The following is a 15,764-nucleotide window of genomic DNA, read 5'->3' on the forward strand; positions in this document are numbered from 1 at the left end:
TTGTTTTTTCTCCTTTATCGCTGGGGTGGAGGGAGCTGGGGTGTACCTCTGGGTGGGAAAACCCCCTGGGGGGGTGGGAGCCTCCCAAACTTTGATGGGAGCTTCTAGGGTTACTGTAAGAATCTCCATAATTGTGTAATAGCGTTGAAATGTCAGCTCAGGTATGGGAGGAATTAACCCTGGGCTGCCGGCTCCTGGCCGAGGTGGCTGCCAGCTATTTTGTGTGCTGCTGTGCTTATCTGTGCTTATCTGAAGGAGTGAAGAAGGTGCTGAGCCCTGGGGACCATCTAGAGGTGTAGCTGGAGCCCAGGGAAGAAGGGAAAAACATGCTTTTTTCCACGTTTAGCCATGTGAAAATGGGCTGATAGGTGCCCTGATGCTGGATTTGAGCTTCTACTGGGCTGGAAGGGGTGATGCTGCTCCCCCAGCATATACCCCATAGTGGTAGAGGAGTTTCTGGACTGCTTTTGCTGCCCCAGGTAGTATTGAGAGAGCAGCCCCTGCTTGGCCTCATCTCCTCGGGGTCAACACTGCAGGGAGAGGTGTTGGGGGCAAAAATGCTTTTCCCTCCCCTTGGGTAATGCTGTGGTTTCCCTTTGGCCCGGGAGCAGAACAGATGTGACCCCGGGCTGGCTCAGCTGTGGAGCCAGATCATGTTCCCTGGGGAAGGTGCTGGCCTGCCTAGGATGAAGTTAAATTGATTTCATCCCCACCTGTAGCACCATCATCTTTATTCCCTGTGCTGGGCTCTGGTTTTGCTGCTGTGGGCTTAGCCATGCATGATGTGGATCCTGCCCCATGGCACTGGGATGTCCCCAGGGTGCTCCAGCATCCAGGAGTGCTGGGTTAAGGGCTGCATCATGGGAAGAGGAGGACGGAGAAGACACGAGGGTCTCGGAGCACAGAGTGACACAAAACTTCACCCACACATACTGGCTTCAGCCTCTATCCCAATGACAGAACAGGAGCTTGGGGTGCACCTGGCACCTGCCAAACGTTCCTTGTCCACAGGCATTTCCACAGAGAAAGGCAGCACATGGAGCTTCCAAAAAGCACCACCTGGTCCAACTCGATCACCAGCCCCTGGGAACTTTCCTCCCTCCTCCCAGCTTGATGTCCCCAGGCTCCCCAGGGCAGGGTATCTTCTGGCACCTCTGGGTGGGGTAGGATGCAGTGACATGGGCTGTCTGGGCATGGTGAGAGGCAGGTGAAGGTGTCCATCCAGAAACCACTGCATCTCGGAACAGAGCTGCTGTTATGCTCACAGCTAAAAATAAGATTTTGCCATCTCCACTGGCTTTTGGCTCTGGAGGAAAAGGCAAAGGGTGGGTTAGGGGTGAGTGTCCCCACATTCACCCCAGTGTCATGGTCCTCCAGCTGTGCCAGTGCTGATGTGCCAAAGGGATTTAAGTGGGAAAAGCATCCTTGGCTTGAGCCAGGGGACAGGGATGAGTCTCAGTTATCTGGAAGGTGGAGCTTCTTGCAGTGTGAGCACTCCATCCCAGGTCCTAATGGGTCCCTCATCAGAGATTATGGTGGTGGAAATCCTGGACTCGTGGGAGCATTAATGAGCCTACTTTGGAGCTGGGGTTACTTGGAGAAATGCAGCTAGGCACTGATGGGGTGGGAGAAACCAGTCCTGCTGGGGCTTTTTGGATGGAAACGACACTGGGGAGGTAGAGGGGGACTGCAGCCCCCGGGGAGTGGAGGTGGCCCCTGCCCCTGTCCCCTCTCAGGGATCAGGGCAGGGGATTTTCGGGGTTCGGCAGGGTTTCGGTTCGGCTCTAGCTCCCAAGAAGCCTCCCAGGGCCGTAACCTCCTCCCCCGTGGTGGATGGATCCCGGCGCCTTGCCCGGAACAGCCACCCCGCCACCCCGACATTCCCAGACTCTGGCACAAGCCTTGTTCAGATCCCACTTGCTCCCTGGACTGGGCTGTCAGTTGCCACTGCTTTCTTTGAGACGCCTCTTAAAGAAAAAAAAAAAAAAAAAAAAAAAAAAAAAAAAAAAAAAAAAAACAAAAAAACCCACAAGTAAAAATAACTGCTGGGACTAGGATCTACCTCGGGGGGGGTTAATGGGATTTACCTCGGGGAGAAGATTTACCCCATGCAGCAGATTTCTCTTGGCTGTTGTGGGATGCCGATGTTTTCCTGGAAAACCCTGATTAAAAAAAAAAAAAAAAAAAAAAAAAAAAATTAAGTAAAGAAAACGGGGAAAAGATGCAGCTAAAAATAGCCGCAGGGACCGAGATATACCTCGGGGAGAACAGCTGGAACAAGAAAAATGCTCCTGGCCGAGTAAGCCCGGCGTTACTTTTACCACCCCGGCTACAGTGCAGGGGTGCAGAAAAGAGGGCGAGGAGGGCAAAAACTAATAGCGGGGGGGGAGTGGTGAATGTCGAGCGCGGCCCCGCCGCGGTGCCGGTGGCCCATGATCCGGCTCGTTCGCCTCTTGGCAAGCGCCGGAGTCTGATGCAATCGCTGCGCTGACGGAGGCGGCGGTTCCCACCTGTATTTGCCATTGTGTGCCCGGAGCTGTTTGCAGGTGTTTGCTGGCGCCGCGCTGTCTGAGCCGCACTTCCCTCCTCCTCCTTCTCCTCCTCCTCCTACCGCTGCTGCCCCAGCCAAGGCCTGGCCCCGCGCCCCCCGGCTCCCCGCCAGCCGCCGCTGACACAGATGCTGCGCGCACACGCGTGACCTTGGCCAGGCGCGCTCACGCGTGGAGGGTTTCTGGCCGCTGGGCGTGGGCGCGCACACGCGCACGGTTGCTCACGTACACTCACTGACACGTGTGGCACGAGCACATTCACACGTGTGTGCACGTATGCGCGCGTGACTGTGCATTTGCACGCACCTGTGCGCACTTACACACGTGCTTGCAGACACCGACACGCGTGTCTGTGCACGCTCACACGGGCAGATGTGCATACACGACTGTGTTCAGTTACACACGGCTCTGTGCACTCACACGTGTGTGTGCAGATGCTGATGGCTTTGTCTGGGCACACTCACACGTGTGCATGCACTGACACCCATGCCCGTGTATACTCACAATATGCCCATAGGCACCGACACACGCCTGTGCACACTGAAAATACAGGCACACTGATATATGTGCTGCATGTATGCATACACGCCCGTATGCATGTATGCACGGGAGGGCTCATCCTGCAAACCAGCCTGTGTAGGGGCTCAGCACCCCCTTGGCTGGAGCCCCCAGGGATGCTGTGGAATTAGAAGAAGCTATTCCTGCTCCCTCCCCACCCCCGCGGAGACCATCCTCCGTCGTGATAGCCAACTCGCTTGTTCCTGTCAGCCCTTTGTCTTCCCTGTCCCACAGGTGACATCAGGGCTTTGTCCCACGGTGGGACAGAGGCTTCACGCACGTCTCAAAATCTGCCGGGGACAACGGAGCGGTGCTGGCTCTGCAGCCGCGACTCGCTGCTGCCGTCTCCAGGGCAGAGGAAGAAGAGCCGGCTGGCCGGAAAGGTTCACCCCTCGGGAAGAACTGGGATTTCAGATTTCCTCTGGTGTACCCGTGGAAACGACCAGGACTTCCCCCAATGCCTATCCCGGCAAGAATTGGGATCTCCTCTGGTGTTCCCCTTCTGAAGGACCAGGACCTTCTCTGGTGCCCTTCCAGAAAAGACTGGGACCTCCTCTGTTGCCCCCATTCCAGGCACAGGAGTGTGTGGCATTGGGCTGTGGGGGCTGCTGGCCACCTGTGCTCGCCTAGTGGCCCATCACCTGTGCTCTCCTAGTGGCCCATCACATGCTCCTGGGACAGTTGTTCCCCCCACTTTGGGCAGAGTCATAGGGCATCAGCACCCCTTGCACCCCCTCTCTCCTGGGAATGTTCCTTGGGGAGGAACATTAGGGGATGGGATATCATTTGGGGTCCACAGCCCAGCTTCAGCCCGCTGCTTCTGAGATATAGTCAGCCTTGTGCTCTGCATCCTGATGAGGTCCCTCGCCTCCAAGCTGAATCTGCAAAATAATTTCCAGATCCCGAGGTGAGCGACGATGTGGGGGCTGTACCCCTGAGCCTCTGGTGGTGCCTTCTGGTGGAGATGCAGGGGCCTATGGTGTAGCACCACTATTTCATGTGCTCAATATGCTCTGGGAAAAGCAGCATCATTAGCTGTTCTTCACCATCAGCTCTTCACCCTGCCTTCGGGTGCAGTTCAGACCCTCCCAAGACCCTCAGGGGAGAAGCTAGGAGAGGTCTCCTGGCTCCTTCCCCTACGGCCAGCACAGTGATGGGATCTCTCGCCTTGCTCCCGGGTGAGGACGCTGGTCAAGGGGCTGATTAGGGCTGCTTCAGGCCATCCACAAGATCATCCCAGACCTCTGCAACATCACGGAATGAGATGGTCTCTAAGATCCTTTCCAATCCAAACCCCTCTGGCTTGCAGGGTGGAAGCTGGTGCATGGCCTGCCCTTCTGGACACCTTGGTGTCACAGGAAGATACAAGTCTGTGTATTCTGGTATGGGAGAGGACTTTGCTGGTGGAAAGCCATGGCTGGAAAGGCTGGAAAAGGCTTGGGAAACATACCCTTGACTCCTCCCTCAGCTGTCCCTCAGCACAGCTGAGGGGATGAGGGCCAACAAGTTTTCCCACCTTCTGGGTCAGCCCTTACCCCAGTGAGGTCACACTAACAACATGTGGGGACATCACCTCTGCTTTGTCCAAAGTGGGGGAGTTGAGGACACAAGCTGCCAGGCACCCCCAATGTCCTTGTCCCACGGGTCACCCACTGGAGCGAGCCCAAGGCAGGCAAATAACACAAATTTATCCACTCTGCTGGTCGTGGCCTTGTCTTTGTGCACTGGGATCGGGACAGCAGTTGCCTTCTTCCCACAGAGAGGAAGAAGAAGGTCTGGGTGGGTTGATTTGCCAAGCTCGGCCACACTGCTGGCACAGGGGTTGTCCTGCCCAGCTGGGGTAGCATCACTGCTGCTAGGCCTTTTGTTCTGCCTCAGAGTCTTGCACGGTGGGAGGCAAATGTCTATCCTTGATCCAAGGCTCCTGGCACATTTCTGGGTGTCTCTCCCAGCTGAGTTGGAGTCTGGAGGTCTGCTGTCCTTCCCCATCCACAGCAGAGGCCATGCTCAGCATGTGTCCATCTGTCTGTATTCCAAGAGCTTTTTCACACAGAAGTCCATTTCTGCACATAATTATCCTTATCCCTGACCTGAGCATGGAGTTGGCTCATCCTGGAGAGGAGAATGATGGAGAGAAGAACAATGGGGAGGAACGAATGGATGGAGGCAACCAGGTAATGGAGACAAATCAGGGAATGGAGAGGAACCAGTGGATAGAGACAAACAAGGTGATAGAGAGGGATGAAGAGAAACCAACTGTTGTGGCTTGGTGGCCTCAGCAAAATTAAACCCTGGCCTGTCTCAGTGGCTGTGGTGGCCTTTTACTGGTGCCAGTAAGGGTCAGAGTTGCCCTCGCTCAGGGGTTTGCCATTGCCTCAGTGATTCCTGTTACTGCTGCACTCTGAAATACCCTGCAGGCCAGCTTGGGTGTCCTTCATCCCCTTTTTCTCCCTCCACTTTGTCAGAAGACTTGGTGTATTCCAAGGACATGGGTGGGATGCATGTGGAGCAATGAGCACCAAGTTGAACAAACTGTGAGTGAACCAGGGGCCAAATCTCTTCATGCTGAGCCCCTCTGAGATCTCTGCCCTCCCCCAACAGCACTGTCTGCAGGGTGGGGAGGTGCCAGACAGCCTCTGGCTAATGGAAGCCAAAATTTTTATTTTAAATAGATGCAGCTCCCTGTCCCCTACCCTGGGTTGCTGCTACTGGGGATAGGGGTGGGGGAACGATGGGAAGGGTCGGCTGAGGATGAGAAGATGAGCACTGGGGTTGATGGAGATAAGAGAATGATGAGGAATGCAGGATGATGGGGTTGGAGGGTTGCAGCCCCCAGGGTAGACCCCACCAGATTGATGGGGGGCATCTTCTGAAAAATAAATAAGTAACAGAAAATATATTCTAGTCCCGATCCCCAACGCAAAGCCCTCCTACCCCCGGCAGGCGGTCTCAAGAGGGTCCCTCCCCTTATTTGCATAAATGACCCCGCCCACCCGCGACCGCTTCAAGGCCCCACCCGGCCGCAGAGAGGGGCGGGGCCGCGGCGCGACAGCCAATCAGCACTCGGCGTTTTCCGCGGGAATTCCGAATTTCGCGGCACGGGTTTTGGCGCTTAAAAAAAAAACCGGAAAAAAAAAAAAAAAAAAAAAAAAAAAAAAAGAAAAGAAAAAGAAAAGAAGCGCTCGGGGCCGGGCGCGATCGGGCGGGAGTGGAGCCGGGCACGGGGGTCCCGGCCCAGGCGGGGCCGCTCTCCGGCAGCCCCGGCCCATACGGCCCCAGTGCGGCTGATTTTTGGGGCCAAAAGCGAATTTTCCGCCGGTTTCGGCGGCATCGCCGCCCCCTTCTTTGTGGGTTTTTCGGGGGGAATTTGGGGACCGGCCGGTGACATCGCCCGCGGAACGCCTTCCCGCTCCCCCAAAATGCCACGGCTGAGATTGTGACCCCCCCCCCTCCCGGCTACGGAATCGCGGGGTGCTCCTGCCCCCTCCCCCGGGCCGGGCTTCTCAGAAAGGACTTTGCAATGCTGCGGCTCCCTAGGGGAGTGTCCCCCGCCCGGGGGAGGGGGGGTACCGCCCTCCCGTCCCCCCCTCCCCAGCACCACCCGAAGAAGGTCATGTCAGTGATGGTCTCCTGTGATCCGGGGGCTTCCAGCCTGGGCAGCCCCCCGTTATCCACGGGCTGTTTCACCCAGGTCTACACGCCGGCGGCTGTCAGCACCCCCGCTCCGCGGGGCGGGTGCCTCTGTGACACCCCCCAAGGCCCCGAGCTCAGGACCCTCTGCACAGCCTCGGCGGGACGGCTGCCGGTAAGATGTCTGCACCCTGTCTCTTCCTCGGGTATTGCTGCAGGCGCTGGGGATGGTGCTGGGTGGGGAGCAAGGGCTGGGTGACCTCAGCATGTACAGCCCCCTCTCAAATTTTGCAGATTGCATTGGGGTCTGCACCCTCTAATGTGTCTTTCTGGGAGTGGGGGAGGGTGAGCTCTGAAATCAGAAGTCGCAGTGAAATGGCTCAAATGTTTCTCAACTTCACCTCGCCCCTGCATGCCCGCGCCTCCAACTTCCGCTTCTTGGCCTTTTTCAGCCTCATTTCCTTTCTCCAGCTTGCAAAAAGTCCGGGTTGTGCCTCAGCACCCAGTCAGCAATCCCAGGCCCTTTGAGAAGCCCTTTCTGTGGTGGGGAAATGAGGAGTGGGCACAGGGAGAGCCCCCGCCTGCTCTGGGCAGGGGGCACCAGCCCTGCCCGCCGGCTCTCCCCACTTTGGAGCTGTGACCCCCAGGGTGACCCGTCACCCGGGGAGGTGGGGGACACGGAACAGGGGTCGCTTTCCAACCTTGGTTTCTTCCCGTGGCTACAGTGGGGCTGGCAATGGCTGGTTTTGGGGGGGGGGGGGGGGGGCATCCTCCATGGATCACCCCAAGGCTTTATAGCTCAGACCCTGGAGCTGGGAGTTGTGTACGGGGCTGCTGTCCCACATCCCTGCCGTCAAGCCGCGGGATGTGTTTGTAAAGCCCAACACTAAGCTACAAAGCTACCCCTAAACAGAGAAAGTGAGGCACAAGTCGGGTGCTGGCCCTGTGCCCATTGTCGGGGCACACAGGAGGCTCTGCCCAGCCTGTCCCTGCTCCCAGAGGGCCCCCTCTGAGTCCTCGGCCCCACCAGCAGCTGGCATTTAATTCCTGCCTGCTCCAGCCTGGGCACACATCCAGCCCTCACTGTGAGCCTCTGTTTTCCTCGGTCCTGGGAGGGATCCCAGACCCCGCTAACACTGATTTAGTGTTCCCAAAACTTGATTTATTTATTTATTCCTCTCCCGCCCCCTCCCCTTTTCCCAATCCCTGATGCTTGGTGCCAGCTGGGGACATTGCCACAGCGGAGGGAGAGGGAGTGTCTTTGCTTCCCCCTTTGTGCCATGCCTGGGGGGCTGGATGCGGCTGTTTTGAGTCCCATCCCAGGGGACTTAGGGACCACCTGTCTCCTCTCCGGCCTCTTTGTCTCCAAACCGCCTGAGACATCCCACACTGCCAGGGTCTGTTGTTTAAGAAGACACCATCATTGCTGCCCCCTCCCTTAAAAACACCCCACAGACGCCCAGTACCATTTCTGTGGATGTGCAGAGCTGGTTTTGGGCTAGTGGCCCCTTTGTCATCATCATCATCATCATCATCATCATCATCATCATCATCACCCACTCCAGTGCTCAGGGTACTCCTTCCTGCCGCTGTCCCCTAAATGTGGCTGGGGAGGGTGCTGGGGGGCGGTCCTGTGTTACACGTGGGGACATAAATTGCTTATCCTTAAGTGACATCTGGAATGAAGAGGTTTTGGGCTAACTGCCTCTTTGTCATCACCACCACCATCACCCACACTAGGAGATGTTCCGCGTGCTGCTGCCCACAGCCGTCCCTTGAGCAGGGTCTGGGGGCTCATGTGGCAGCTGGGGACATGAGGCTCTCCTCTCTCCCTCTTGGTGGCTTGCGAGAGGCATTCCCCCATCCCCATTTCCCGCTGCCATTGTCCCGTTTGCGGTGCTGAAGATGCTATTTCCAGCCCCGGTATGGCACTGGCAGCCCTGACAGCTGGGGTTCCTGCCTCATGCACCCCGTTTGTGGCACAACCTTTGGTGCAGAGCCGAGGCAATCAGATACCAGCGTTTCCTCCCAGCTCCCAAGCAGGGCAATTGCAGCCGCTCCTACCGGCTGTGTGCACATGAGAGTGATCTGGGATCACATGGAGGAGCCTGTCACCCCGCGGGAAAGCAGGACAGGTTGTCTCTCACCATCCAAAAAAGCCTCAAATTTACCATACTCTCCAATTTGAGGGTTCTGGAGTAATTAAATGTGTTTTCCTCCAGGGAAAAACGTGTCTTTTGGAGTGGTTTTAGCCCATGCCAATCCCATTGTCAGCGTTTGCCCATCTCTGGTCTCTATAGGGGCTTAGGGCTGTGCAAGAGCACTGGAGAGAGGGGTGTTTCTGCTGTGGGATCCCAGCTCCCCACCCTGAACAGGGACAAGAGTCCTCTGTGGTTCTGAACGAGCTGGCAGGGCTGAGCCATCCGTGCAAAGAGCCACCACGACTGGCAGCCCCTGTGGGTGCTGGGTTGTGGGAGAACCTGCTCAGCAGCACCCCAGATTCTACAGGGGTGACATAATCCCATCCCACCTTGATCCCATCAAAGGGTTTTCTGCATGGGCAAAAGGGGGTATTTTTGGGGGAGGGATGGGTGGGGAAGTGGTGATTGTGCTGCTGCCCTTGGAGGAGCTTGTTTGGCTATGGCTTTTCAAGCCACCAGCTCTTCTCTACCGGGGAACATCTCCCAGGATGGGGCTATTGGAGGGGATGCAGATGTTGGCTGCACCCCAGAGTAGGGAGCAGTTCCTGGGGTGAGGGTACTATCTCCTTCCCCAGTGCACGGTGCTCTCACTGTCTCCCAAATCTGGGACCAGCCTTCATTCCCTGGTCTGCATCTCGTGCACTGCTAGCCCTCAGCCACCCCGAGGCAGGGGGCTGCACCTGTGGGGGTCTGACCCAGCAGCCCCTCCGCACAAGCAAGCAGCAGGATCCTGCAGTGCCCCTTGGCCCCCCGCCAGCCCCAGGCACTGCGTTCCCACGCCCCCGAGGGGGCGGTGGGGCTGGTAAAAGGGGGAACTAGGGGGAGCCCCACAAAGGGCCGGGCAGAGTCCGGGCAAGCCCGGAGAAGGCAGCGGATGCTGCTGAAAGGGAAGGTTGGCAGGAGGAGCCCTCCGCGGGGGGGCTGAGGGATGCTCTGATGCTTGGGCTGGGCTCAGGGTGTAGCCCCTGGCGCCAGGGCTGGGCTCAGGGCTGCTTGGCAGGCAGAGCTGGCAGGGGGCCCAGCCTGCCCCCTCACTGCCTTATATTACACCCAAAATTTTGGGGTCAAGCCTGATTTCCCACCCGCACCACCATATTGCATGTAGATGGTATGTTCCCCCATCCTGGGGAGCCATGGCAAGTGGCGTGGGGTGGTCCTGCCATGTCTTGGGGGGGGGGTCTTTGGCTTTGGTCCCTGCTCCCCTACCTACTGTGGTTCATCTCACCCCCCACCCCCTTCCCCCAGTGCTGGTAGGGTGCTGGGAGCCCTTTGCTGTGCCCCACTCAGCTGTTGTGTGCCTAATCCTGCCCAGCTCGGGGGATGGCAGCTGGGTCACAGGAGGGAGCCCCTTGTCCATTGTCCCCTGCTGGTGGGTCCCAGAACTCAGGGTCCTGCCGCTGTCTGAGCCCACCAAGCCCCCCACCCCCAAAACTACACCTGAGGAAGCGGGGGTCACCTTTATCCCCTCCTGCACACGGGGACGGGGGATTCAGGGCGTTTGGAGGTGTCTGGAAACACCAGGACCTGCTGTGGGTTGCTCTGTGCCTCAGTTTCCCCAGTGCTTGGGGTAGGTGGGGTGCAGCTGATCTCCCCAACAGTGACGGGAACATACATTGGCCATGGCCATCCATGCTGGAGAAGCAAGGGACACCGGCGGGGGCAGGGTGATGCCCGCCCTCCCGTGCTGGCAGAGGGATGGGGTTTTATCTGAGGCAGGTGTTTCCCATGCGCTCGGCATTAACTGTTGTGGTGCCGGCAGCTCCGGGGCAGATCCGGGGGCTCGAGGCTGGGGTTGGAGGCAAGTTCACTGGGAAAAACCTGCTCGGGGAAGGGTGGGAGGGAACAGATTCCCACAGGAGCTCGGGACCAACCTGGCTGCCTGGGGGGAGGAAAACAGCCCCTGGCGCCTCTACTGCCAGCCCCCTCGGATGGGAACGATGCCGAGGTGCCCAACCCTTCCCTGCAAAGTGCGCTGTGCTCCCAAGGGAGCCGCCATCGGAGCCGGCACAGGGACCTGGGTGCCATGCGGGATGTACTGGGGGGGACCCTATGGGACAGCCCGGCCTGGGAGCAGGTACTGCTGGGGGTTGGGATGGGGCTGGGGGCTGCTTTTTGCTGCTGAGCCAAAGTGTTCCCTCACAAATCACCTTGTGCGTGTTTGTGGGTGTGAAGGGATCCTGGGGGATTTGTTTGTATTGGGGGGGGTTGGTGACACCCTCCAGTTTTCCTGTGCATTTACTCTGCTGCATTTTTCCCTGGGTCCCTTCTGCCCGAGTGCTGCTCGGGGTTCCTTGTGGGGGTTTCAAGGAGCTGCTTGCTGTGGTGCGGGGACAGCAGGTGCAGGGATGTTTGTCTCCCCTCCCAGAAGCCAGCATATCTCCCTCAGCCCAGTTTCCCTCCAGCTGGGTGCATGTGTCCAGGGGCCCCGGGGAGGCTGAACCTGGCTGGTCCCAGGTGTGCTGGTGGCAGCTGGGTGCCCTCAGCTGCCTCAGCCATGACCCGGTGGGAGGGGGGAAGTGAAATCCTGCACCCCAGTGGGCCAGGTGGGAGGGTGAGAATCTGGCTTTGGAGCTGCTGCATTCCCAGGGGTCAGCCCGTGGAGCCCTGCCAGGAGCTGGGGGTGAGGGGAATCCCACTGGGTTCCCTGTGACTTGCCAGGGTGTGCAGGAAGTCATGGGGGGTGATAGGACCCCTCATCTCCTCTCTGTCCAGTTCTCCCTGTGGCTTCTCACATTGCTGGGTGCTGCTGTGCCCCTTCCCAAAAGGAGCATTGCAACTGGGTGAGCCTCTTGCAGGATTCACCCACCCCAGGATGTGGCACCAAGGCTTGGCTGATGACCCTGGGGGGTTTGGGGAACTCAGAGGGGTGTCTGGCTTGGCCACAATGCAGGGTTTTCTCTCGTGCTCCAGGCCAAGAGGAAGCTGGACCTGGAGGGCCCCGAATTTCGCACGCCCAAGGGGAAGGGCTGGACACTGGCACAGGTCCCCAGCCCCAGGAGTAAGTGATGCGGGGTGAGGTGGGGCAGGGGAAGCTGGGGGGAGCAGACCCCACTTCTCTTCCCTCTTAGAACCATGTCCCCTCTAGCACTACGTCATGTCATCTCCAGCCCATATCCCACATGAAGGAGAGGATGGGGTGGGTCTCTCAAGTCCAGCCCAGTGATACCTCCATCCCATGGACCTGGCTAAGGAGAGGATGGGGAGATCTCTTGTCTCCAGCCCTATGTAATCTCTGTCCCAGATCTGACACTAAAGAAAGGAAAACGTGGCCTCTCATGTCTAGCCCCATGTCACCTCCATCCTGCATCCCAAATTAAGGAGAGGATGGGGGGGTCTCTTGTTTCCCCACAGCCCCCAAGTCTCCCGGGGAGAAGACTCGCTACGACACCTCACTGGGACTGCTCACCAAGAAATTCATCCGTTTGCTGAACGAGTCTCCCGACGGCGTTGTGGATCTGAACCGGGCTGCCGAGGTGCTGGAGGTCCAGAAACGTCGCATCTACGACATCACCAACGTACTGGAGGGCATCCAGCTCATCCGCAAGAAATCCAAGAACCACATCCAGTGGATGTAAGTGATGGAACACAGGGATGGGGCAAGGTGGGGGACATGTGGCTTGGGGACACGTGGGGTGTGCTGTGCCATCACTCAGATGCCATCTCCGTTGGCAGGGGGACAGGGATCTTCGAGGATGCAGCGATGGTGGCAAAGCGACAAGTGCTGCGTGGGGAGCTGGCCGAACTGGCTAGGACAGAGAGGATGCTGGACCAGCTCACGCAGGACTGTGCCCTGCAGATCCAGCAGCTGGCTGACAATGAGACCAACCAGAGATATCCTTGCTGAGGGAGATGGGAGAGAGGGCAGGGTCTTGGGGATGTCTCTGAGCCGCTTCTCCTCCAGTTGGATTCCCCCGGGCTTGGGGGGTGTTAGGAGGGGTGTGATGGTTATGTCCTGCTTGCAACCCCTCCTTTTCCTATACTTCGTCCCTGTCCACGCTGGCATATGTCACCTACCAGGACCTTCGAGCCATCAGCAGCTTCCAGGAGCAGACGGTGATTGCTGTGAAGGCTCCCCCTGAGACACAGCTGGAGGTGCCAGACTTCAGCCAGGTGTGTGTCGGTGATGCTGGACCCATGCCACCCTCTGGAGTGTCCCAAGGACACAGCCCAGCATGACCATGGGTGGTTTTGGGGTGTCTTCGTGGGGCTGTTTGACCCTGAGCTGGTCCTTCAAGGGTTGCAATGCCCCAGCTGGATCCCTCATGGGTTGGGGCTAGTGGAGTTGGGGTATGGGTGACCTTCTGGGTGCCCCCCCTGAGCCTTACTCTGCCCTCGCAGGAGAACTTCCAGCTCTACCTGAAGAGCACCAACGGCCCCATCGAGGTGTACCTCTGCCCAGAGGAGATCATGGAGGAAACCCCGACCAAGGACCACCCTGTTCCCTCTGCTGCCACCTCCCCACAGGACCACCCTGTACCCCTTGGCTTGACGAACAGCTCCCCATCAACCACACAGCCACCCCACCCCATCTCCCAGAGCTGGGGGGGCACAGGAACTCCTCTCTCACCCCTATCTCTGCCTCTCCCCATCCAGGGGGGACCCAGCTCACTGCTGGAGATGGAGCCTGGGCTCCTGGGCTCCCCTGCCCACCTTCTGCAGGAGACGGAGGACCAGCTGCCCTGCACCCCCTCCCGCCTGGACTTGGGAACCTTCGTTGCCTTCTCGCCCCCCCTGGAACAGGATGATTATCTCTGGGGGCTTGAGGGTGAGGGTGTCACAGACCTCTTTGAGACATATGACCTGGGAGACCTGCTGAAGCACTGAGTGTCCCCCCAGTCCCCATTGCCTTTGTTCCCTCTGGCCACTTGTGTCCTGAGCATGTGGGGTGACTGGAGAGATTGGGGCATGCTGGGGGGCACTGGGTTTTCTGAGGATGGGGGGGAGAGGGGGCCTTGTGTTGCTTACCCAGTGTGGCTTCTCTGCACTCTCCTGGGTTGGTTGTCATCCCACTGTGCTCTGAGAGTGCCTTGTGATCCATCCAGGACCCATTCCAGCACCCCCAATAAATCCTTGGGGCACTGACGCTTTCCACCGTAACCCCGTGCCCACCCTGGGGATGCTGGTAGACTGAGAGTGCCTTTGGGTGCCCCACATGGGTTAGCGGCACCCTTGGGTGGCAGAGAAACTTCTGCCCAGAATGGGCTGTGTCATGGTTTGGGGTCATTCCGCTTGCTCCTCAGTCAAACTGGTTCTTCATGGTCGCAACATGTCATTCATTACCTGTGGCATTTTCCCCACCGCGGCTGGAATATCCTTAAAAAACCATTGAGGCAGCAAAGCTGAAGTCACCTTTGGGTGAGGAAAGGATGAAGCTCACATGGCTCCAGCAAATCTCTGGCCAGGATTTGGAGCCATATTCCCTGAGGGGCTGCAGCCCCTCTGCCCCAGTCCACACCAGCTCCCTCCAGCCTCTTGGGGTTGCTGGTGCTGGCAGTATCAAAACTGGAATGTATTGGGAAGAGGTATGCCTGGGGAAGGCAATGACCTCCAGAGAGGGGCCTGGGAAACAGCTTGGGACAAGCCCTGGGACATGGGGTAGGATGGGGCTTTTAATTGTGCCATTCTTTGCTAAATATCTGTAATTATTGCACTGTATTTATCCGGGTTCCCCCTTTGGTGTGGGGCTGGGAGGGGTTGGATTTGTCAGTGGGTGTATTTAAGTTGTCCTTCCTTGGGTTGTTGGTGCTCCTGTAGGTTGGCTCAAGAGATGGTGTGGGTGAGAATATGTTTTGGTCTGGAAAAACTTGTGGCACTTGATGTTTTCTGCCTAGGAGGGGTTGAAATAAAATAAAATTTTGGATTTATAAAGGGCTGTTTTCCTCTAAGCAGCAAAATGTTGGAATGGTTTGGGTGGAGAGAGGAGCTGAGCTGGTTTTGCTTCTGTTTCAATGGCCTGGTTTGGGGCTTTTTAACTGGCCAGCCTCCTCTGTAGGCACATGTGGAGAAGGGGTTTGAGATGAAGCTTTGACTGGAGTGAGGAGAATGTGTCTGACCTGCTCAAATTGGTGATTTGCAGCCGAAATCTGGCTGGGATGAGCTTTTGCCTGAGCTAGAGCCCCTCCAACCAGGAATGTGGGAAAAGCCCCACCAGGGCTGGGGGTCAGCTCCCTATGGATCTTGGGGCTGGATGGGCTTGTGCACCCTGATTTGGGGTCTGCAGAGCAAGATCCTGAGGGAGCTGTGTCCATGTAAGGTCCTTCCCCATGTGTCACATGTGACCTGGGGATGCCACCAGTGCTGGTGGCAAAGTGATCAGTGGTACCCAGTGATGGCTGGGGGTACCTGATGTTCATTGGTACCAAATGAGACCCGGTGGCACTCAGGGATGTCTGAAGGTACCTGGTGATGTGTCGTACCTGGGATCGTGGAACGTCTTGGCGTTGCGCAGTCTAGTGGTGTGGAGGAGGAGGAGGAGGAGAGCCCTGGGCCAGGCGAGCGCTGCGAGGGGCAGAGTCCACGTGCCCCGCGGGGATGAGTGTCCTACGGCACCTAAGGGGATTTCCCTGGGCCATTTGTCCCCGCAGTCCCCAGGCCAGCCAGGAGGTGGCAGGGCCACACCAGCCAAGGGACCGGAGGCACCCCTGGGGCAGCGGGGGCACCGGGGGCTGCCCGTCTGCTGAGAGACTCTTATCCCAAATCCCTCCTGCTCCAGTCCTGCCTGGGCTGCAGCCTTTTAACCCTCTGTCTGCCGAGGGAGATCGGGGTGTTGGCGTTAGGGGGTGCTGCTGCCTGGGGAATGGGGGTATGGGGTTAGGGAGGTGCTGGG

At 58.1% G+C, this 15,764-nt stretch overlaps 1 protein-coding gene across 1 annotated transcript; it reads left to right on the top strand.

The window, feature by feature from the left end:
• Positions 1–6,318: 6,318 nt before the first annotated feature.
• Positions 6,319–14,527, top strand: E2F2 (E2F transcription factor 2). The gene is made up of 6 exons (XM_041404687.1): positions 6,319–6,912; positions 11,849–11,936; positions 12,290–12,509; positions 12,611–12,769; positions 12,934–13,048; positions 13,277–14,527. The coding sequence occupies exons 1-6, from the start codon at positions 6,628–6,630 to the stop codon at positions 13,760–13,762; spliced, it is 1,353 nt and encodes a 450-aa protein (XP_041260621.1). The 5' UTR covers positions 6,319–6,627; the 3' UTR covers positions 13,763–14,527.
• Positions 14,528–15,764: the final 1,237 nt, after the last annotated feature.

The sequence above is a fragment of the Onychostruthus taczanowskii genome, unplaced genomic scaffold, assembly GCF_017590055.1.
Source record: "Onychostruthus taczanowskii isolate IOZ18803 unplaced genomic scaffold, ASM1759005v1 scaffold218, whole genome shotgun sequence".
NCBI classification, from domain to species: Eukaryota; Metazoa; Chordata; class Aves; order Passeriformes; family Passeridae; genus Onychostruthus; species Onychostruthus taczanowskii.

Excerpts from the sequence above, each read along its gene's own strand:
- E2F2 (XM_041404687.1), top strand. The coding sequence starts at position 6,628 with ATGCTGCGGCTCCCTAGGGGAGTGTCCCCCGCCCGGGGGAGGGGGGGT. Across the intron at positions 6,913-11,848 it reads CCTCGGCGGGACGGCTGCCG|GCCAAGAGGAAGCTGGACCT; the intron begins GTAAGATGTCTG and ends CTCGTGCTCCAG. Across the intron at positions 12,770-12,933 it reads GACAATGAGACCAACCAGAG|GCTGGCATATGTCACCTACC; the intron begins ATATCCTTGCTG and ends GTCCCTGTCCAC.